This window comes from Gekko japonicus, unplaced genomic scaffold, assembly GCF_001447785.1.
Source record: "Gekko japonicus isolate JY-2015 unplaced genomic scaffold, Gekko_japonicus_V1.1 scaffold4194, whole genome shotgun sequence".
NCBI lineage: Eukaryota > Metazoa > Chordata > Lepidosauria > Squamata > Gekkonidae > Gekko > Gekko japonicus.
In genome coordinates this window covers 40,960-65,470 of record NW_015169305.1, presented here as the reverse complement: position 1 = coordinate 65,470, position 24,511 = coordinate 40,960, and the positions used below count along the sequence as shown (strand labels likewise).

Below are 24,511 nucleotides of genomic sequence, written 5' to 3'. Positions count from 1 at the left end.
GAAAGAGGATTGCGTTTAACCCCTGTTGATTTATATCCTTTTGGTTCATGGTGTCTGCTTACTCCTACAGTGTGTGTGTGCTCCATAACTGTGTAAATAGTTAAATAAATTCATTTATTTGGGCTAATAAACTGTGTTGTGTGCTGACCACATAGTCTCCCCCACTCTGCACAATACCAAAGGGAGGGGGTAGCCCAGGGAAGCAAGGAAAGGCCAGACCCTTGGACTGCCAACTTTCCAGGGATCCCACAAAGATTGGGGATTCCATCTCCAAATAGGGAGATTCGACCAGAGGGGTCTCACTGTCCCTCTAAAAAGGCAGTGAAATATTGAAACAATAGAATGGAATTTTTATTCTTAACCTAAATAAGAGAAAAGCTTTGACTTAAGACAATAATTATTATCATATATGGTTGTTGTATAACTGTAATTTTAGTTAGTGTGTAGTTTTTGTAAGAGTTATGTAGAAAATAAAATAAAAAATTATAAAAAGGCAGTGATGATTCCGTGAGTGGTGGCAGTGAATTTAAGGAGTGAGATATGCCCACGGGATGAGGGTGGGAGGCAAACAGCTGAGTTGTAAACTGGAGCCCATTTCACCATGGTAGGCAACCAAGCTTGGTTCAGACAAAGCAAGGAAACCCTTCACAGGCCTTTGTGAGGAACTCATTGGGGCCAGTCCTGACTAGGGTTGCCAGCCCCCGGTAGGGAGATTCCTGGAGATTTTCTGGTAGAGTTTATGGAATTCAGGCTTTGGGGAGGGAAAAGGCCTCAGCTAAACAGAATGCCATAAAGCCCACCTTCCAAAGCAGTTATTTTCTCTGGGGGGGATCTGTTGTCTGGAGTTCATTTGTGATACCTGGTGATCTTCAGGCTCCACCTGGAGGTTGGCTGCCATAGGCGTAGCAGTCAGTGCTTCAGGGCAGGGTCTGCTAGACACGGGTTCTTGCTGTAGAAGCTGAGTGGGTGATTTTGAACCAGTCACAGAATTTCAGCCTTACCTACCTCACAGGGTTGTTGTGCAAGTCAAAAGAGGAGAGGAGAATGATGTAAGCTGCTTTGGTCCCCAATGCAAAGAAAGATTACTTTTCCTCCTGGGAAACAATTGTTGCCAATCTCCACGTGAGGGCTGGAGATCACTCAGAATTACAACTCTCCAGATGGCAGAGATCAGTTCCCCTGGAGAAAATGGTGAATAAATAAATTATGTGGCAATTAGGGCTTCAGAGCATGGAAAAGGCTGCAGGTATGTGTGTGGGAAAATGGAAAGCTGAAGAGTGAGGGGGAAATAGAGGTAGGTTGATTGCCTGGGAAGGAGATAGGGTTGCCAACTCCAGGTGGGAAATCCTGGAGATTTGAGGGATGGAACACGGAGAGGGTGAGGTTTGAGGAGGGGTGGGACCTCAGACAGGTACAATGTCATAGACTCCACTGTTAGGAGAGATCCTCCATTATGGGGGAAGGAGGACCAATCCTGGGGTGGGTTAGCGGTTATGTATACAGAGAAAGCAAATCTGAATGAGAAATCCAGGCCCAAAGAGACAACGTGACAAGGTGTCTGTAAAAATCAGTTGTTCTCTTTACTAAATGGTATAAAGTTTCACACACATACAAAACAACAGAATCATACTATCAAACACACAAGTTCCTTTAGCATATAAAGAAAAGAATATAAAAATAGTTCCCATAGTTACTTTGGAGTTTGAGATAGGTGTTCGCAAAATACTTGGCTTATCCAGAAGCTGTCTTGTAGCAATAGTAGGTTGGAGACTAAGGAAAGGATTTCTGGTATTAATAGTAGCTCTTCCACATTGTTTTGGAACAAGCCAGCTAATGTAGGCATGAAGTCTCAGAAGCTGTAAGACTGTACAGCTCCAGAGGGTTCACGCTAAAGAGCCTTTTCTAAGAGAAGATGAGAGGGGTAGGTGGCTAAGCCACGTGTAGGTTAGTGGCCAGCCAGCAGCCAGGGTAATGGCTTTCCAGCAGCATAGTTGGTGGGGTTTGGCTATCCAGCAGCAAAGAACAAAAGTGTGTTCTGCGTTAAATAGTAGAACTTTGCAAAGGGGGGGCCTTTGCCCGCTTGTGTCCCACCGTTTCTCTAAGCACAACCCATGGCTAACTTCAATTGGTTTGAGTGTGGAAAGGGGCAGGTTTTCCCAGGGGATGGACAGTGTTGTAATTCTAGATGCTAGCTTATGGTCACCATCTGGCTGGGCGTGACTTCTCTTCCAAGGCATCTTCTTTTGTTGTGTTGATGACCCATTGCCTTCACCAGCTCGCCAAGGGCTGCTGCCACACACGCTAAGTAATCCACTTTCAATCCACTTTCAGTACACTTTCAAAGTGGATTTTGCCAGTTCACACAGTAAAACTCCACTTTGAAAGTGCACTGAAAGTGGATTGAAAGTGGATTACTTAGCGTGTGTGGCAGCAGCCAAGGTGTTGCAAACAGGAAACTGATTCAAATGCAGATTTAGGGTTTCTGCCTTCGTGACATCTCTGTCTCTCAGTAATGGAGAATATGCAGCCAGAAGTTGTCCTTTTCTGCTAACAAAGAACTCACCATGTTGTCTTGCTCCCATAATCCTTTGCTGACCGTAGGTGTGTGTGTGTCAAGCTCCATTTACATAAACACAGCAGGCAAAAGCCTGTCAGGTAAACAGACCAAGTCACAGCAGATGAGACACACACAGCCTTACCCAAGTCCATGTGGATTTGTGAGCATATTTCATGGCATGTGTCCTTGTGTAAGCAAATATTTATTCACCAATAAGTTCATCTCCTAACACCACCCAACCAGCCATTCCCTCCTGGGGAACCACCAATCTCAGAAGAGGGGTGGAAATCACTCAGAATTATAACTGATCTCCAGGAGGGAGGGGGGAGGAGATGGAAATCTGACTTAAAAGGGCAGATAATGGCAGGTTGATGCTTGGCTGGAAATGGAGATAGGGTTGCCAACTCCAGGTTGGGAAATTCATGGAGATTTGAGGGATGGAGCCTGGAGAGAGTGAGGTTTGAGGAGCGGTGGAACCTTAGACAGGTACAGTGCCATAGACTCCACCCTCCAAACCAGCCATTCCCTCCAGGGTAACAATTGTTGTGAGGGGTGGAGATCACTCAAAATTACAACTGCTCTTCAGGTAGCAGAGATCAATTCCTCTGGAGAAAATGGTGGACTCTGTGTCATTATACCCTGCTATGGTCACCACAGCACATTGATGCTGAGTGCCCAAGGCCTTGGCACTCTCCCAGAGCCTCTTTCTAGAGCTCGTTGCATTTATTTCCACAATGGGACTTATTCCTTGTGTGTGTGTGTGTGTGTGTGTGTGTGTGTGTGTACATATACACACACACATAAAAGTTTTGTAATCAGTATGCTGTAACAACTGGGAAACAGATAGACAGACAGACAGACAGACAGACCACAAAAAGTTTTGTAATCAGTATGCCATAACAAGACCATGTTAGAATCTAAAATACCTACTTGTGCAACAGTGCCTGAGGTTCACTAGTCAGGCGAGAAAGAATAGGGCGGCTCGCCTGAAAGTGTTTTTATTAGAGCAGTCCCTTGCCCCTACAATGGCCGAGACAGCAGGAAAGGGGCAATCACCACCTCCCCCACTGTTAGAGAGGGGCGATTCGGTGCAACGTGCTGTGGCCGTTACCGGGCAGCAAAAGGAGAAAGCGGAACAAATCGCTTAAACAACCGTCCTGCTCCGGCAAAAAGCACTCAAAATCAAAGGTGCCTAAGTTGTAAAAAGCGCACTAAGCCTAACGCGGCTCGGAGGGCCACCAATGAACGCTGCCAGGCACAGTTAACGGTCACTCCAATTGTGTTGGCTGGCTTTTCCTCAAACTCACCAACGGTGAAGAGCAAGGGATCGCGTTTGGACTTTGCAGGCGAGCGCTCAACCACCTCACTGGTGCAACCAAGGCACCCATCGCTTGTGCGCACCGTGCTGCCTCTAGAGATCCTGGCAGAGGTTGGGTCAACGCCCAGACGCCTAACGCCTGATGGTCATCACCTCTACGGCACCTGTTCCAGTAGTCAGTCTCCCGCCTCCTCCAGCTATGCCCTTAGTGAATGCTCGGAGAGGTACGACTGTGAAAGGGCGAGCTGGAGCCCGGATCAGCTGGCACTGCCCCCCCCCGGCCCCGGCACAAAAATACCCTGAGGGACCAGGCCGCACCCTCATCACGACAGAGATCTAGATCCCCCTCGAGAGGAGGGGTGCGTGGGCGCCAGGGCGATCGTACGCTAGGGCGCAACCATCCCTACCGCGCTGGGTTGTCAGCTCGAACCTATACAACTGGAACTGGAGTGGGTGTGTCCTCGGGGGCTCAAGACTCTTATGACCCAGCCGGGGAGGATGATGATACGCTCCTAGACACTTACAGCTATGCCTCGTCTCTGGGATCAGAGGGCCATACATCAGGCCTCGGCTCCAATGATGAGAGATACCTTGATGACCCGACTGTGCATGTCACAGATGTCCAGCATGCCCTGCCTGCCTCAGCGAACAATGGGGGTTTTGTTGACTTGATGCAGAACTTGGCCAGAGCGTTAGGTATACAGTCAACATCGGACCAACCCCCTGTCGCAGACTTAGTGCATGATATGCTCCAGGCGGCTAGGCCTGCCCCTTTTGTGTTACCGACGCTTCCTGTACATATGACTACTCTGCAGGAAGCCTGGAGTAGACTGCCTTTGATACCACCTATCCCTAAGAGATATGAGACAATGTACAGGGTGCGTGGAGATAACGACTGCTTCCTACAGTCCCAGCCGGAACCGAATTCTACAGTAGTACATTCTTCGTCCAAGATGAAGCAATCCCACTACCTGGCTCCGCTCAACAGAGAGGGACGGAAGGTGGACTCCATGGCAAAACGAATCTATGCGGCCACATCGATTGCCACAAAAATGCAGATGTACATTTCTTATATGTCAGCGTATATGTTTAACCTTTCTAATACAATCGAGGCCCACCTGGACCCAGTTCCCCGTGGAAAGTAGAGTGGTGACTTTGGGTGCGATCCAGGAATCGCGTAGAGTTGCGAGGCAGCAGGTAGCGATAGTGTGACATTCCGTCTCCTGTTTCTCTCGAGTTATGGCTACCGCGGTGGCTCTACACAGGCATGCATGGCTCAAGTCGACAATGCTCCAAACGGATGTCAAGCAAAGAATTGAAGATCTTCCATTTGATGGCTGCGGCCTGTTTCATAAGTCCACTGATGATGCACTCAGAGACGGGGACGAGAGCCGCAAGCGCGCTCGGAACTTGGGACTATATGTGCCCTACCACCAGCGGCCTCAAAAGCAAAGGCCGTGGAGGCCGCAGTATGTCCGTCGCCCCCGGTCTCAAACCTAACCAGAGACCTGGAGACGCTGGCCATATGCGTCTAAACAGCAGTACCAGTAGAGACCGAGGGCTGCACCCACCAAGAGGGCCACTTAGCAGCCTAAGCAGTCCTTTTGACGGTGTGGGGGCCATGGCCAGGTGCACCATCGGTACTGGCAGCTTACGGCCAGGCACTCGGCTCCGGCCCTACAACAGTTTGTGGGAACAAATCAAAAACGATCACTGGGTCTTGACTATTATAAGGATTGGTTATGCAATAGAATTCGATTCGTGCCCAGACACCCCCCATGTAGTGACTACGCCACCGACAGCTGTTGTGGGAGGAGGTTGCGAACCTCGTGAGAAAAGGCACCGTGCCATCAACTCAGTGAGGACAGGGCTACTACTCAAGGTACTTCCTGGTCCCAAAAAGAGATGGGTCCAAGAGGCCCATTCTGGACTTGAGAGGGCTGAACCGATACATCAGAAGAAGGAAGTTCCGCATGGTGACGCTCCAGTCTACCCTGGCGTTAGTCACTCGGAATGCGTGGACGGCATCAATAGACCTGAAGGATGCCTACTTCCATATCACAATACACCCGCAGCATCGTCAGTACCTGCGTTTCCAGGTAGGACAACGACATTTCCAGTACGGGGCACTCCCATTTGGCCTCTCGACGGCATCACGCGTCTTCACCAAGTGCATGGCCGTAGTGGTTGCTTACCTGCGAGTGAAGGGAATGTTGGTGTTTCCTTACATCAACGACTGGCTCCTGGTCACTCCCACACAGGGGGAACTACGACGGAATGTCGTGGAGACTTTGAGCCTGCTCGGCTGTTTAGGCCTGTGTGTGAATCTGGAAAAATCACATCTACTGCCATTGCAACAACTTGAGTTCATAGGTGCGATTCTGGATTCTACGGTGTCCATGGCCTTCCTTCCAAAGACCAGGGCTATAACTATTCAGAGCCTGGCTTCGGACTGCATTACTCGCCCAGCCCAGACAGCGGGGGTGGTCCAGAGGATGTTAGGACTGATGGCGGCTACAACGGCTGTCATGCCGGTGGCACGGCTCAAAATGTGCATCCTGCAGCTTTGGTTCCTCCGCTTCACAAACATTCATTATCCCAGCTGCCGTAACGAAATCTCTCCGCTGGTGGACCGACATGCCCAACCTACTACAGCCTTTTCAACAGCGCCCTATGGACCTAACTGTCTTTACAGATGCCTCCCTGTCGGGGTGGGGCACACACTGTGGGGAACTGTTGGTCCAGGGCCAGTGGCCAGAGACCCAGAGAAACTGTCACATCAATATCCTGGAACTAAGGGCAGTCAGCCACGCCTTGCGTTCCCTCGTGCCTATCCTGCAGGACCAGTCGGTGTTGATTGCTACAGACAATGTAACAGCAATGTATTACATCCTGAAGCAGGGTGGGACAGCCTCAGCTCACCTGTGCAAGTTGGCCATGGAGTTATGGGAATGGTGTCTACAGCAGAATATCTGGCTCAGTGCAATGCATGTGCCAGGTAAGGACAACATCCAGGCAGACGATCTGAGCCGGAGGGCATCGAAGCACCACGAATGGTCACTAAAGTGGGACTGCCTGGAAGGGGTGTTCAGCCAGTTTCGACAGCCAATGCTGGATGCTTTCGCATCAACAGACAATGCAAAGTTTCCTCTCTTTTACACCAGGGGCCGCCCATTCGGCAAGTCGTTGGGGAAAGCGTTTCTGCACGAATGGCGAGGTCGTCTTTTCTACATGTTCCCTCCAATACCGCTGAAGATAGCGCAAGACTGCATTTCTGCTATTTTCATTACGCCGTGGTGGCCGAGGCAACCGTGGTTTCCGATTCTCCTGGAACTGTCGAGACAGCAGTACAGACCCATACCATTCATTCAGGATGTGCTCTCACAGGAGAACGGTCGGATTGTTCACCACAACCTGGCATTTTTCAAGCTAACAGCGTGGAATATCCGGCCGTGACCGTGTCACCAACAGTGTCGTTCATCCTCCTGAATGCGAGGAAATCATCCATGAGGAAATCCTATAGCTATAAGTGGGCGCGCTTTGCCGCTTTTGTAAGGGAGCGAGCCATAGATCCAAAAATGGCTCCGTTAACTGTAATACTATCATACTTGGCGAAGTTGTTTAGGGACGGGCTGAGTTACTCGTCCATAAGGGTACACCTGGTGGCCATTTCCGTGTCCCATGACCCTATTGAAGGGAAGTCAGTTTTTTCCCAACCAATGGCCAGGGCTTTCCTAAGGGGGTTGTTGCACCTGAATCCCCCACTAAGGCAGTATGTCCCCTCTTGGAGTCTGTCCTTAGTTCCGGCAAAGCTCATGGGACGACCCTTTGAGCCATTGGCGACGGCCCCTATGTGGTTGGTTTCAGGGAAGACAGCGCTCTTAGTGGCGCTCACCTCGGCATGGAGAGTAAGTGAGATTTGTGCCTTGAGGTGTGACTCCCCGTACTTAGTCTTCTACGCAGACCGGGTTGTTATGAGGCCAGACCCTGCGTTTCTCCCGAAAGTGGTGTCTCCGTTCCATTTGTCCCAGCCTATCACGTTGCCGACCTTTTTCCAAGAACCTAAAGACGAGGGTCAAAGGGCCCTCCACACTCTGGATGTGCGTAGGGCCCTAGCATTTTATTTGTCTAGGACGCAAAACACTATAAGGAGCAATCGGTTGTTCCTCTGTTATTCCAAGCCCAAACGGGGACAACCAGTTTCCACACAATGGCTGTCTAAATGGGTCTCCTCGACTATTGCCCTATGTTACCCTCTTGCTGAGGTTTCCCTGCTGGCGGTCCCTAGGGCTCATTCAGTTAGGGCCGTTTCAACCTCTGCGGCCTTCATGGCAGGGGTACTGCTACATGACATTTGTGCGGCAGCCACTTGGGCGAGGCCATCAACCTTTACAACACATTATGTGATGGATATGAGGGCTAGAAGGGATGCTTGCTACGGTCAAGCAATCCTCCGATCTATTTTCTGCACATGACAAACCCTGTGGTTCTAAATTCTTCTGTTTGGTAGATTATACGTTCTGAGATATAGCAAGAGATAGGCCTGAACTTGTTCTTTGCATATTCACCAGCAAGTTTTGTATAGAAGCTACTTCCTACTGCTACTTACTATGTAAAATGTTATGAGGTTTGCATAATTTCTGATGTTCTGTTCCTCCCTTATGGGATACGGGTTTAAAATAAAAGGTTGACTGTTTAAGCACTCTGATGCCCTCTATTTATTGGTGGTGGTAGATGCCAGCGCCCGCCATCCTGCCGTTGGTTTAGCTTGCCAGTCACCCATGGTGTGTGGCCTGCACAGAGACCACGAAGAAGATAAACAGGTTGCTTACCTGTAACTGATGATCTTCGAGTGGTCATCTGTGCAGTCACACACACCCAGCCATCCCCACTGCTGGCATCATCTCTGGTTGGAAAGATGGCCTCGGGGTGGTCGGCGGTGTGGGAAGGAACTGAGTGGGGGCAGAGTCTGCCGGGGCTATTGAGCATGCTCAGATGGAGCGTGCTGCACGAGACTGTGGAGGACTCTGCACTTGGACAGCTGTCGCTAAAGCTTTTTAGGCTTCCCGACTGAGGTTTGACATAGGCGTAAAACCCATGGTGTGTGACTGCACAGATGACCACTCGAAGTTCATCAGTTACAGGTAAGCAACCTATTTTTCAGGAGAACAGCATCTGCATGCCATGCAAAACAAGTTCCACATTCAATCCCCCAGCACTCCAATTAAAGGACCAGTTAGTAGGTGACAGAAAGACCTCTCTTTGCCTAAGACCCTGGAGAGCACCTGCCAGTCAGAGTAGACAATACTGACCTTGCTAGACCAATGATCTAACCCAGTATAGGCAAATAATTAAGTCTATAGCACTTTCTGTTATACATTTCAAGGCTACAAACTTCAGGCTCTTCTATAATTCCCACACCCTTTTTTTTGTATTGAACGTTCAGACTGCTAAAGAATTTGGGGGAACATGAAAGTTTGCTTGCTATTTTGACAATGTATTTGGTCCTATAAATGCTGTAAGTAAATATATAAGTAAATAAATCCTGTGGTGGTTCTATGATAACTGCAAAACACAATACAGATCATAATTTGGTTCATTTTTTCATAGATTTGTTATTGATGGGTACCCTGTAACAAGAAAACAAATAAACACCTTAGAATATATGAAAATAATTCCAGTTAAAATCTTTGAGATGCAAATTGATGCAAAAGAAGTCTTCAGAAGAGCACTTCTGGATAAACAAAGCCCTGACAGGTAAAAATCCCGGCAAGGAGATGGCTCAGTAAATCTCTTAAAAGAATAGAATAGAATAGAATAGAATAGAATAGAATAGAATAGAATAGAATAGAATAGAATAGAATAGAATTCTTACTGTTTTTAAGGTTTCTACAGTACAACAGTTTTACAACAAATTATATCAAAGTTCTTCCCTTAAAATCTTTATTGTATTCTGTCTGCTGAATAAACTACTTAAAAGTCACTGATTCATCCCCATTTGTTCCACAAATCATGTTTCCTCCATCTGTGTTTGTTCTTGTGTGTCTTCCATGATAACAGTAGCCAGGGCTATTAGGCTCAAACTGTATGTTATGTGTAACACATGATAGCCATGGGGACTTGCAGCCATATAGCAGCTGCAAGTTCCCCATGAGGATTCAATTCTGAAGTGCTGCAGGGGCTCAATTCAAACAGGGACTGTAGTGAGGAGGAGGAGGAACTTCAGCATTCCCCGTGAATACGTTTGCTGATGTGCAACCTCCAGTGGGGCAAATAAATATTCCCATAGCTATTTGGGGTCATAAAAATGGCACCAGGGAAGAAGCTGAAATGGTTTTGATCCAAATCAGGTACCTGCAGCACTTCAGAACTGAGTTGCCATGAGTGACTCGCATCTGATATCCTGCTGCAAGTCCACATGGCAATCGTGTTACACATAGTGTGTTGTTTGGGCCTTAGACACTGTCGGCAGTGAATGCAACATGGAGGCCTGTAAGGAATTGCAGGATGTGAACTATTTGGAAATTCCACTTCACCCCTCAAACTGTCCCCCCACCATCTATAAACCCTGAGGAGCTTGACTAGGCTGATTTCCCTTCCCTTTAATTTCCTTTAACTGACTCCAACTGTTAAAAAAAAGTTTTGCCTTCTGGAGCACATTCAGTCCTCATTGGGTTGAGTGGGTTTTTGGTTTATAGTCAAATAATTCTTCGTTCCTGGAGAATACCATGAGTGTTGAGCATTCCCTACCTTGTCCATAAATGACCTAGTTTTGCAACTTTTATTACTGGCATTGTGGCTAGCTACCTCCTTATGAGATACAGAAATGAGCTGGAAGCTTCCCTCATGAGAAGAGGGAATAGTTCAGAAAGCCAGCACTCCTTCCAAAATCTATTTCTCCAAGGCCCAAACTCCACATACAAAAATTGCCATGGGTTTGGCAGGGTTTTTTCCTGGCCTGACTTATATTCCTCACAGCTGCCATCATGAGAAAATGTCTCCTGTAGTTTGGGACCATGATGCTTTAAACCAGGGGTGGCCAAACTGTGTCTGTGACTCAGGAGCCACATGCAGCTCTTTCACACATATTGTGCGGCTCCTGGCAGGGCAGCTGGGGAAGCTAAATATCATTAGCAAAAAAATATCATTGGACAAATAAATATCATTATCAATATCTGCTTTTACCACTTTTGTTATTATTTTTGTCAGTCTCATTTAATGTTAATAAAAAGCAAATCTGCATATTTTTCAATAAAAATGTGTGTGTAATATTTGTTCATGTCTTGCGGCTCTCAAACATCTGATGTTTATTCTATGTGGCTCTTATGTCAAGCAAGTTTGGCCATCCCTGCTTTAAACACTCAGGGCATGAGTAAGCTACTTTTCCCAGCACCTTCTTTCCTTTAACTGACTCTCAGCATCCCATGACTCTTGGAGCCTGTCTAATCATGCCATTGGGGAGGAGACTTTTGATTAATTTAGAAAGTCATGTTTTTCTACAAAACTGGGGATTCCTCTCAGTAAATATGAAGCACTTTCTTGTTTGTGGGTGGCCTGGTTTTGCTGCTACTGAAACTATTTATTAAAATACCCATAGCCTACTTCCATGCCCATCTATATATGACACTCAGTAGAACGTTTAGGAGACAACATATGTAAGCATTATATATTAATCCATTTATAATTGTCTTCTTAGACCTCCTTATCCAGTACATGACAGTTCTCAGATCCTTGCTATCAAGAATTCATGTTATAAAACACAAATTGAAGAAATCAGGGCTTACTATGAAGAGCAACACCAAAACTGGTATATGATTGATGCATCCCACAGCAAATGGTGGAACTGGAACAAAGTGCTTGAAGAAACACAGATGATCACTAAACAAATTCAGTTGTATCTGGAAAGAATCAGGCAAGGTAAGCAAAGAATCCTATTTTAAACTAATGGAGGTTTAATTATTGTATGATTTTGTATATTTCTAGATAGCGTGTCAACCATATCTTTTCCCCAGGGTGCTTCATAATACAATTTTAAACCAAAGGACATAAAATCATAACCATTACAACAATAAATTTGAGAAGTAATTCTCCGACCCCTGCCTTTGCCATAGCATATACCACCATAACAAACCCTCCATCAAAATCAAAGGCTTCCTGGACTAGAAAGATCTTTTTAAAACCAGTCTGGCAGGCTCTCAGGGATGTGGTCACTCTCAGCTCCAGTGGAAAGACATTCTGTAGGTGGGGATGGGAATAGAAAAGATCCTCAGTCAGGGTTTAGCTGTACCTCATTTAGTTGTATATACTATCCCCCCTCAGTCTGTCTTCAGAATGGGGGGCCAGTGTTCTGTAGAAGCAATGGGAAGATACACTGTTTTTAAAAATGTGGTGTGTTGTCAACATGAAATATTACTTTTTTCTCTACTATGAAGGGATGGGTACATAAGATTCTTGCCTTGTTGTCTTCGTTTTCTAACAAGCTGCATTTACTAATTGTATGGAAATATACTTACTTGCATAAGGAGTTTACAGTGTTTAAAGTCAGTGTCTCTGTACTTCTGGATACTCATCTGCAGCTTCTCCCCCCCTTCTTCTGAGGTACCTAGGCTTAAAACTACTCTTTAGTTCACCACAAGGACTTTGATTCAGACATACATTGCAAGTTTCCTGCTAGGAACTCAATTCCCAGGCACACAGGGGCCAAGTCAGATCAGGACCATGCACACAGGTAAAGGATGTTTAAGCCTCCCTTCTTCCCTTTGCTCAGTTTTCCTGACCCAGAACAGCTCAAGGTGTGTTATTGTTGGTGGCTCCATTTGCACTAATAGGGTTAGGGCTGCCAAGTCCCCCCGGAGGGGCAGGGATTCCCCTGCTAAAACAGCCCCCAATCCACCGGTCCAGGTCCAGTCGGTGGTGGGAACCCCACCCCCAAAGTGGCCAGATCGGGGCGACATCATCGCGGCGCATGCGCACTTTTGTAGTCCGGATGGTAACACTCCTTGTTTCTGGGGCAAGGAAAAAACTGAACTTTGGAACAGTAGGATACATAACCAGTTCCCTGGCCAAGGACTGACAGGAAGCCATTGGAGAGCACTAGTTTCATACAAGTGGTTGCAAATCATTGTTCTTTCCCTTTTTTCTATTCAAAGAGATGCTGAAGAAGTTTGTAGGAAGAACAATCCAAGATTATTTTGAAACTGAATTTGTGGGGGAGAGTATTTTGTCAAAATGTAGTTATACTTTTGTTGCCTCCGTATAAAGAATCCATTTAGTAAATGAAATGCTTTAGCAGGGAATGAAAGAGTATACTGCTGGTACAGCTGACTTGTAGAAAGCTTGTTAATAAATTATGTGTAGTAACTAATGATATTTTATCTGCTGTAAGTTTGTCTTCCAAATATTTACTGTCACAACTGAAACACAGCATATTGTGTCCAATCGTTAACAGGGAAAGCAGCAAGTATTGCTGATTTGTGTATCACACCACAAGAACTGCTTTCTCGATTGGGAGAGTTTGGACAATATTGTCCTGTCAGCCTTGCAGAAAAGGGAGAACTTGTTGATTGTTCTGTAACTCCTTCTCTGCGGTTTGCAGCAGAGTTTCGAGGGCATTACTACAAAATGTCTGGACAGGAAGAGCTGGACGTGAGTATCAGAGGAGGTAGAACACAGTAATTATTGATTTGGAAAGTAAACAGGCAGGGAGTGGTGGCACAGGGAATTTATCCTCTGGTTAAAACATCTGAGCTGAACAGAACTACTGTCAGTTCTAGCCCCGTGCTGGTGTGAGCTACCAGCCTTGTCCCCAGCTCGCCGTCCACCCAGCGGTTCAAAAGCTTCGGCGAGTAGATAAAATGGGTACCACTCCTTAGAGAGGGTGGGCACACTAAACCCCCAGGTGGGGGAGGTGTTAGCCGGCGAATGGAAGGTCCAGCGCATGAGATCGAAAAGCCTAGAAAGAACTCTTCGGCATCAAGAAAGCCTGTAATGGGCTGTCCGACCAGGCAGTGGCAGTGCTGCGCTGCAACTGAAGCAGTCCTGGAGAAAGTTGACGACATCAAGCCACGTCGAGGGAAAAATGCCGTTGGAGTATGTCTGACCTTACTGCTGAACAAACTCCCCGTCAGCTGCGAACGTGTGTGATTTAAAGATTTATATGTTGTCCTCCCTTACCCCTTTGAATCATTGTTAGTCCCGTGTGTATTTGAGTAACTGTAAATCGCTCAGAGCCAGCAGCTCTGCAGGATTGAGCAATTAATAAATTGAAATATTATTATTGTTGTTGTTGTTGTTGTTGTTGTTGTTATTATTACATTAGATATTCAGATATCATTAGAAAGTGTTTGTGAGCTAGGGAATTCCTAGAGATGGGGAAAAATGGCATTTGGGGAAAAACGGAAACATATGCAATAATTACTTTCCTATAAAACATAAAGTTGTTTTATTACTTTATCATCATGCATCACTTATAATTTAGCATATAAAATTGTACCAGTTGACATATTTATGGAATTTAAAACTACAACGGCCTTAGTTTTCTAGCGATAACATTTGGTATTTGAGAGAGTGCAGCAAACTGCTGCATCCTATGCTACTAGCACATGCATCTTAGGGCCAAACTGTGTTATATGTTTGATACAAATCAGGATGCCATACATGCCAGTGGGGAATTAACATTCCCAAGCATTTAGAGGCCCAACTGTTCTCAAGAGAAGAAGAAGAGTTGGTTTTTATACCCTGCTTTTCTCTACCTCAAGGAGTCTCAAAGTGAGCTTCCGGTACAGTGCAGTGAGTGAGCGGGCATTCTTCAATACTCCCGAATTGCCCGCTCCCCTCTTTGCTCCTTTGATGCCTTCCCTGCTCACCGGGGGCATCGCCCAACCTCCTGGAGGGAGGTGGGTTAGCAGGAGGCTTCACTCAGTCACCTCCTGCACCTGGCAAGTGTGGGGGTGAGCCGTTTTTTGCCTTGAAGCAGGAGTGACCGAGGGAAAGAAACATGACTCCCATGTTTTTCTTTAGCTTCGACCAGCCATTTTAAAGAGTGTTTCGTTTATGGGGTTTTTTTCCTTTGATTCGTCTTGCAACAAAAGAAACTTGTGAGTACACAATTGCTCTCTTTACAATCTGTGATGACCCTCATTAAATGACCCCCACAAGATTAGCTCAAAGTTTTGAAACGTATAAGCAGCCATGGAAAGGAACGGAGCAAGTGATAAGGAAATGGTGTTAATTGGAGAAAAGGAAGACTCAGCAGAAGAAACAATATTAATTAACTTAGAAAACAGTGAACTTGGATATATAACCTTGGACCAATTTAAAGAAATTCTATCTAACGAGGTGCGTCTCTAAATAAAGACCTAGAATTGGAAAGCAAACAGAAACCAGAGCTGGAAGAGAAGGAGGAGCCCCCACAATGTCAGCGTTCTGTGATTTCAGAGAAAGAACAAGGAGACTGCCAAGCTAAAAAAGCACAAGACTCATTTTGTATGGAGACGGAAAAGAAACGCTCCCAGATAAAAAGTCGAGTAAAGTATTTTGCAAAGTGAGCCAAGACAGTAGGACTTACAGAAGGAAATGCCTGAAAGCAACTTAATGCAGTTACGAAGAAATGTAGTAAAAAGAAAATGAGACAGTTTTCAAAGAAAAGGACTAATGGCTGCAAAGCACATGTGCCAGATCTGATTAAACAGGAAAAACAAGGCCCCCTGCCACACGGCAGGGAAAAGAAACGCCCCGGCGGGATCCCACGGATCCCGGTTGCTGCGCTCCGTTGCTCCCCGGCACAATCAGATGCCGGGGAGGAAGACACTAGTCGGAGGGGGAGGCTGCCGTACTGCGCATGCTCGAGCAGAGGGCCGGGGATGCGATGGCGGCAAGACATGCCGCCGATCCCACAGCCAGGATGAAGCGCCTCAACCAGATGAACCACCGAAGTAGGAGGAGGGCGGGGAGGGCGGAGTATAAATCAAATAAAATAAATAAATAATAATAATAATCTTTGACGCGCTTCATCAGGGGAAGGGCCGGGTTGGAGGTGGGAGCGCGACGCCAGGCAGATGTTGCCGTGGGATCGCGCCCGTCTGATGCGCCTCCAATCTGGCCCGCTCCCGGCCCAAACTGCCTCATATGAACGGGGCCTAAGTTTGCCAATAAAACCAGGCCAGTTCTAATTTATTCATTGTCCCTCAAGGATTATAATTAGAGAGATGGAAGTGTCCATATAAATAACGTTGCAGTTCTAGCACTATTTATCCAAATTACCTGGATTATCCAAAATGGGATTAAGAGGTGATTTGAAAAACCATGCTGGTGACACACAATATATATTTTTGTTAGCATAATACAAAGAAACTAAGTACTGTAAGAAAGATTGTGGTAGTCTATTAATAACTTTTACCTGGAAAAAAAGAAAGTGAGTGGCAAAAATTAATTTATATCTGACTCTAGATCATTAATTTTGAATATCTGATTTTTGGGGCTAATTATATGCTTGGATACTCCCCAGTAAATGGTTATATACACCTGAGTTATTTTAAATTTTTTATCTCTAATGTTGTTTACAGGGGTTATTTTTGCCATTATAAAGAAATGAAAACAGGGTTGCCATCTGTATTATGTGGTAGCATAATTCTTTTTCTTTTTTAATACACCGAATGAAACATGGATGGTGTTAAAGGATGGAAATGAAAGTACTGGACTAAGGCATTTTGATTTATTTTGGAATGATAATAAGAATTTTAGACCTCTGGGCAGTTTAATGGTTAAGCACTTTTGGGTTATCTTCAAAGCTTATTTCTGTTGTTGCTTAAAAGGAGTATTTTTGTTAGCATAATACAAAGAAACTAAGTACTGTAAGGATTGGGGTAGTCTACTAATAACTTTTACCTGAAAAAAAGAAAGTGAGTGGTAAAAATTAATTTATATCTGACTCTAGATCATTAATTTTGAATATCTGATTTTTGGGGCTAATTATATGCTTGGATACTCCCCAGTAAATGGTTATACACATCTGATTTATTCTTAAAATTTTATTTCTAATGTTGTTTACAGGGGTTATTTTTGCCATTATATTGTAAAGAAATGAAATAGGACTAAAGTTGTGAACATTAATTTGTTGTTAGAATATAATATATAAAATATACGGTTAAGATTGGAAAATAAGGCCATGGACCTGTTGGGGTCTGGTTAAGCATTCGGAAAACTTTTGCCGAGAAGATTACTGGAGAGCTCAGCTGTTGCTGATATCTGTTGAATTAAATAAAAGAAGATAATATGATAGGTAATTACTTAAAATGTAAGTCTGAGAACCTTTATATTTTGGGCTGAAAAATAGATTGATGGATTAGAAGAAATATGCGTTGATTCATAGTGGAAAAATACATAAGATATGAAGAAATCTCTTAAGTTTGATTGTTGCAATGGTGTTGAAAAATGTAATCTTTGGTTGGGTGTTTGTTTGTTTATGTTTGTTTTGTCTTTAAAATTCAATAAAGAAATTATTTTTTTTTTAAAAAAGGAGTCTCAAAGCGGCTTGTAATCTCCTTCCCTTCCTCTCCCCACGACAGGCACCTTGTGAGGTAGGTAGGATGAAGAGAGTTCTGAGAGAACTGTGACTATCCCAAGGTCACCCAGCAGGCTCACTGTGGAGGAGTAGGGGATCAAACCTGGTTCTCCAGATTAGAGTCTATCGCCAGTTTGGTGTAGTGGTTAAGTGTGCGGACTCTAATCTGGGAGACCCGGGTTTGATTCCCTACTCCTCCACTTGCACCTGGCTGGATGACCTTGGGCAAGCCGTAGTTGTGATAATAGCTGTTCTTGAAAAAGAGCAGTTTCTGTCAAGAGCTCTCTCAGCCCCACCTACCTCACAGGGTGTCTGTTGTGGGGAGGGGAAGGGAATGGAGTTTGTAAGCCACTCTGAGACACCTTTGGTTAATGAAGGGCAGGGTATAAATCCAAATTCGTCTTCTTCTTCTTTTAACCTCTACACCACACTGGCATGACGTGGGAAAAGGAAAGGCTTTGGCCTTCCCTCCAGTGCCATTTTCCCAAGTTGAAACAGTCATGGGGGGCAGTTTGCCCAATTGTGATGCATCATGTACTGCAATCAGTACTCATGCAGCCCACAGCAGGGCAAACACCTCCCACACACATACACACACGCCATTTATGTTCAGGAAAACTGTATAGTAGGGGAGGCTAAAACGCCTCCCCTCCACACCACATTCACAAGCCAAATTGGGCCCGACATGCATTTTTAAGAGCAGTAATATTAAAGGAATTGTTTTACTATGATATTTCAGTGAATACACAATTGTGGATTGTTCTGAAGCAGATTCTGTAGTGAGAGTTGCTTGAAAATGATCCCAGTTGAAATAAAATTGCATTTTAAATTTTAACATTTCCCTTCCAAACATCCATATTCGTATGTTTAAAAAGTAGTGACTAAAGATTATTTTTGAGGAAGTATGGTGATATGCAAGCACCAGCCTTTGCCGAGGTTAGCCATCTGTGCTCTCTCATTATTTCCCTGTCAGCAGAATCTTTCTGGAACCTGAAAATGTCACCCTTATTATGCTGCACTCTTCTTTTGCTAAGTAATTACACCCAGTTCTCTGAACAAAGACTTTCTGACTTGGAATTGGGACAGATCTGCTCAGGATAGCACTGTAGAATAATCTACATTCTGGAGAGCATCTAACACACAACTAGTGCTAAATGTTAAACAGCAATAATGTTTAAGAAGAGAATAACAATTCCTGGAAAAATTAATTTCACAAGCATTTTGTTCATCAGTTAAAATATGATATGCTGCTGCATTTTCTTATGTCTGACTTCTTGTTAATGCAGAAATTCCTGAAGACACCAGAATTATATGTGCCTCCATTAGCACCTCACCCTCTTCCTCTCCCAAGTAAACTGCCAAAGAAACTGACCGCAGCAGAAGTGAAGGCCTTATTCCCCATGCAAGCTGAAATGCAAGGGTACTGTCCAGTCACTTATCTAGAAGGGAAGCAAAGGTAAATACCGACATCTTGCAGGACATCTAAAAAATTATTTATTTTCCAAACAAGACAAAGTGAGGCAGTGTTCTGATGCAGATTTTAAACTGGATGATAACTGTATAGGATTTTGTATTCATATAATTTTGTAAATTGTGGACTTTTTGAATAACCCTGTTTGAAGTATTCTTTAGATCCAATGTATATATAATGGCTTTCTTTTCCCATCTGTTCTGAGGTATGAAGCACTGGTACCTGGTGACATTGAATATGCTGTTCTATATTGCAAAAAGCTATACATTTTTGAAAGTGAAGAAAAACTTCAGAAGTTTATGAGGTACCAAATGCATTAACATTGTTTTTACCTAACTATTATTCAGTGTTTGTTTTGATCAACCACAACTTCTTTGTCCTTAGACTACCAGAAAAATACTGGAAGCAGACACTGCCACATAAACTTCCTCCCAAAAAGGAGCCAGTGTTGCTGACAGCTCTTCCCTTGACAGGATATCTTGAACAGGTTAATTTTTTTCAGTAATTATGTTCATATTAAATTAACTTTCAGGGACAAATTGACTATGCTGTCTCCCGCCCCCAGTTACTCTCTGAACAGCTCTCATCCCTAATCCCCAAATTGGACTCTGGACTAACTAATGGAAAGAGAATGCACAGCATTTGTTCTTTGGTTAATAATGCAATAGATCTTTATCACCATTAAAGATAGCCAATGCTTTCTATACTTTTTCTTAAGTAGATGGATAAAGAAAAACACTATAGCATGTCACTTAAAAAATATGCAAGTTACTAAACAGTTACGGATTTCCATAACAATGGCTGATTCTCATCACAGACTCTTCCAGTCCCTGGAATCAGCAATTCACGAGACAAGTTGATTAAGCTTGATGAGGTGGGTAGCCATGTTGGTCTGAAGCAACAGAACAACGTTCGAGTTCAGTGGCGCCTTTAAAGGTGCCACTGAACTTGAATTTTGTTCTACAATATATGCGTGTAGGATCTAATAACGTAGTAAAATAAGGATACTGTTAGCCAAACTGCTTTATCTACAGCAGATGGCAAACTAAATTTAATATGGGTTCCTGCCAAAGTTTACGGAGGTCCAGTCCACCCCAAGAATGTCCCAGTGAGAGAGACGAGACTGGTGAATTCAACACAATTTGTCTTTTACTGAAGAATATCAAAATCACATTCAAACAATACAGATATACACACACATAAAATCAAGTTCCTTAGGAGTACAGAAATAGAAAAATAGTTCCTTTTTCCTTAGGAGGTAGGTGGGTATCATTCATACTTATCTGTTCCTGGAGCCTTGTCTGTTGCAATTAAGAATTGAGGGTAAGGAAGTAGAACCTAGGAGTTTTTCTAAGTCACACTGCCAGAACCAGCCGGCAAGTATGGACCTCCTTGGCTGCGCACGCCAAGAGATCAAGAATAGACAAAAAGGGTTGTTGGATAGCAAGCTGGGCATTAGGGGGTAAAAGCAGACAGAGGATGATGAAGGGTTTGCGGCTAGCAAAAGACCCATCACATGGTCCCTGAGTTTTATAGGCAAATATTCGGTTGGATGGCAACCTTGCCAAGCTGGAAACCCACCTACCTGTAAGCCCGTCCCATTACTACAACTATTGGTGCGTGTAGTAAGGGCATCTACTTTAGGGGTTTGGTCAATATTTGAAATTCTAAACTCTAATTCATGGACAAGCCATCTGGTTAGGTGTGAAAGCTGGGCGTCAGGATCTTCCTTGATGTGCAGATAGATCTTGGCTTTCCCAGTCAATCAAAGCAACATCTGCCAGGAAATGGCAATTCAGATGTAGATCAGATCCGTGTATTGCGTGACATCAAGTCCTCTAGTAATGGGGGATTGCTTGTCTTTAAGCTGTGGTTTCTGCTAACAATGGCGAAATGTGCTTCTCTTCCCCTAAGGCTAGGAGCTGTATGTGTTTGCAAGCTTCATTAACATGAAATGCAGGCAGGTACCTTCTATGTGAAACCTCTCACAACAGGTGATTTAAATAGCATTCCCTAAGCCTAGGGTGTATGTGTATGCACAGTCCATGTGGTGTGTCAGCAGATATAACTCCATAAAAAGCAAATATCAGTCTCTTTCTCAACAATACAAAACCATATACAATTAATAGTAACATTTTTAAAAAGTTTAAACTTTGCGAATCTCTTTGGATATTCTCTAATCTGGAAGAAGGTGTTGCGCAAATTGCCAGGGTCTGTGGCTGTTCAACATGCAAATCAGTGATAGGAGTAGGTATGCGGACCAAATTTTAAAGTGATACACAAAAAGGAGAACCCTGAAAACATTACAGAGGATAATGTGAAAGACCAAGATGTTTGTGAACATACACTGAGCAGTGAAGGCTACAAACAGAAACCATATTTAAGGAGCAATCAATTTATATTGCTACACTAACATCAATATTATTTTATCTCTACAGGGGGTAGCAACTGCCCTGATAAAAGCAATGAATGAAGTAGGCTGTTTGAAGCCAAAATTCCCATTCCTAAGTGTGAAAAAATCTGCACTCCTGTTCATAGCCTATCATTTGAAAGGTACAGTAGAATGTATTAACTGTTCATTTTTCTCTTTATCATACATTATCTTACTGTAACTCTGACAAAATAATAGCTTTCCAGCACCTCTATTCTAAATACATTTTCTTGGCAATAATTTACTATTATTTCAATTGAGCTTTTCTTCCAAGTGGTCAAAATTGCAAGCCTTTTTAATGGTAGAGCAATGGGGGCATGTCTGACTAATGCAAATGGCAGGCCAACAGCATGCTTAGGATCACAGACTTGATTTGTCACTTAGAGCTTGCAGTTTTGTCTACAATAGAGAAACATTCCTAACTGACTTAGCCAGTCCAATTTTCTGAAAGGGGCTCTCTGCCAGTGGTACCAGAGCTACAATAGGATACCTGTAGTGATGTTTGGGTTATAGATGTGGCCATAAACTATTTAACTTCATAAACCGGCACTTCACTGGCAGCATGCAGCCTTCTCTCTCCAGCTTTTAATCAGTTTGGTGTAGTGGTTAAGTGTGCGGACTCTAATCTGGGAGAAGCGGCTTTGATCCCCCACTCCTCCACTTGCACCTGCTGATGTGACCTTGGGTCAGTCACAAACTCTGGCACAGCTGTCCTTGAAAAAGAGCAGTTTGTGTCAGAGTTCTCTCAGCCCCACCCACCTGTTGTGGGGAGGGGAAGGGAAAGGAGTTTGTAAGCCGCTCTGAGAATCCAAGTGAAGGGTGGGGTATAAAATCCAATCTCTTCTTCTTCTCTTCTTCTTCTTAATCAGTAACCTGACCTTTTCTTAGTTCAAAACATTTCAGTTCTGAAACCAGCTGGCAGCTAAAAATTGATCTCTTCAAAACAAAATTAGTAGACCCTATGTGAATTCAAGATCACAGCAAGAAGTAGCACTAGCCATAGACTGTTTTCAAACTTCCTACCCTCCAGAAATTGTTTCTAAAGTAATTATCTCCTGGTGGAAAAATCAGTTCATATATTCTATGGAATCCCTGTGAGTCGTAGAGGAGGCTGGAGTACATTCTAAGATGCACTATGTTCATTCATCTGGTTGGGTGGTGCTGCACCACACAAACTTAATATACCCTTTACAAAGCATCTAACACTCCATTGCGGTTGTACAGTTGGGAAACGACTGGTAATGACAAACACATCCATTACTCATGTTCTCATCTGAGGTTCCCTGATGTACCTCAGAGTTCCTGTGAACACAGTTTGAAAACTGCTGCTCTACAAGTATGAACTAACACTTTTTCAAGTTATTCAGGCTAAAACTGCATATGATGGTGGCAAAGTGACATCTTAAACCAGATGCTCTAAGTTAGAGACCCAAACAAAATATGAAAGTAAAATGAGAACCAGCATGGTGTAGTGGCTAGAGTGGTATACTAGGATTTGGGGTACTCAGATTTTAATCCCCACTCTGCCATAGAAGCTTGCTGGGTGACCTTGGGCCTGTCAGATGTTCCCAGCATAACCTACCTCACAAGGTTGTTGTGAGAATAAAATGGAGGAGGAGAACAGTGTTAGCTTGTTCGGATCCTATTGGGGAGAAAAGTGGGATATAAAATAATTGAACAAATAATAATGTAGTAGACCCACATCTTCATCTTAGGTCTACCTACAAACATTCAAGATGCAAAAGAGTACACGGGCAGGGAAGCAGATGCTAAACCTGCTCCCTAGTCTTATTCCTGCAATTATGTCCTCAGGCCACTTTTCTTCCTGCAACACCGGAACCAACTGTGGAAATAAGACAGTCAGAAAGTGATTAGAAGGAGGTGCCATGGGAGAAGTTCCATTGTTCAATACCTACATGCTCCTTTGGACCTTGACATTGCATTCATACTACTCCATTTTACATATGAATGGGGACAGTTCACATTACAGATGTTTGGGCCTCAACCTATACTAACATAACTGGTTTAAGCAATGTAGCCAAAATCTGAAATTCTAGCCAAAGGTAATGCCACTATCATCACAATCACAAATACAAATCTCATATGAGGAAATAATTGGCAGTTAGTACAAATTATTATACAACATGTCTTTAGAGGTCATGATGTGAGCAACAGGCATCATGAACTGCAGGTGACAAAGGATAATTAATATTATTTTGTTTCCTATAGCCTTTAACCCCAGAAGCTCTGACTATGTACGAAAGAAGTACAAGAGGAAATTGGACCGGTTTATAGACAACTGTGAACTTATCCCATACTTGGGAACCAAAATGACAAAGAAATATAAAGAGCCTCAAAATCGACCAATTGATTTTGATCACAAATTACAGACATTTTTGTCTCTCAAAGGTGTGGATCCAGCTACTCTTTAGTTTGGAACATTGCACAACAATAAAAAGTCAGACAGTCAAATCTGAATGTGAAATTCGGAGTAGACTAACTTCTTAGTGAGCAGACTACAAAAGCCAGTAGAAGATGAGCTGCTGACCAGGCTATCAGTTAGGCCTTTCCCAGCCAATGTGGCGAAGACTGTGTGCTGTGTCTGTTCCATGCATTTTAAATGGGATAGTTTGCCAACTCTTGCTGTCAGTTCTGCAAGATTCTACTTCATCCTAAACAATCTTTCCTTGGGAAATAAGTTGCACTGATTTCAGAGGACTACTTTTAATTAAATGTTAATAAGTGGAGCATACTGCTTTAGCCATCACTAAAAGAATACATATATAATCTTTTAAAAATGTTTTCAAGTGATCACTAAATCTGACTTTTTCAATCTGTATTGTTGCTACGCATTTAGTTATTATGTAGCATTTAATGGAATGCTTTCTTGATACTCACTTGTTCCTTTCACAGTTTGTGAAATAAAATTTACCTTCATTTCTTGAAATAAAACAAGATCCAGCCTATAACTATTGTTTTTTTCTTCAAAACTCTTCTAACCAGCAATGGATAAATGTCTTATATTGTATTCCTGCACATTGTTATGTTGTCATCTCCACTTGTATAATCTCTTCAGAATCACAGGCCACCACACATTACAGATTTTAGAAGTACATCACATTTAACATTGCTATATCACCTTTGTGCAAATCTAATGAGTGTACTTACTTGCA

At 43.7% G+C, this 24,511-nt stretch overlaps 1 protein-coding gene across 1 annotated transcript in view; it reads left to right on the top strand.

Moving 5' to 3' along the window:
- LOC107114991 (adenylate kinase 9-like) overlaps nucleotides 1-23,770 on the top strand; it is a gene marked incomplete at its 5' end in the record, with an annotated part of 57,565 nt that extends 33,795 nt beyond the window's left edge. Inside the window, 8 exons of the mRNA XM_015416600.1 lie at nucleotides 9,486-9,632; nucleotides 11,572-11,792; nucleotides 13,324-13,520; nucleotides 18,723-18,892; nucleotides 19,113-19,211; nucleotides 19,292-19,394; nucleotides 21,346-21,460; nucleotides 23,568-23,770. Coding sequence (XP_015272086.1) covers nucleotides 9,486-9,632; nucleotides 11,572-11,792; nucleotides 13,324-13,520; nucleotides 18,723-18,892; nucleotides 19,113-19,211; nucleotides 19,292-19,394; nucleotides 21,346-21,460; nucleotides 23,568-23,770 — 1,255 coding nt within the window. The remainder of the gene's footprint in view (nucleotides 1-9,485; nucleotides 9,633-11,571; nucleotides 11,793-13,323; nucleotides 13,521-18,722; nucleotides 18,893-19,112; nucleotides 19,212-19,291; nucleotides 19,395-21,345; nucleotides 21,461-23,567) is intronic.
- Between the last annotated feature and the right edge of the window lie 741 nt (nucleotides 23,771-24,511).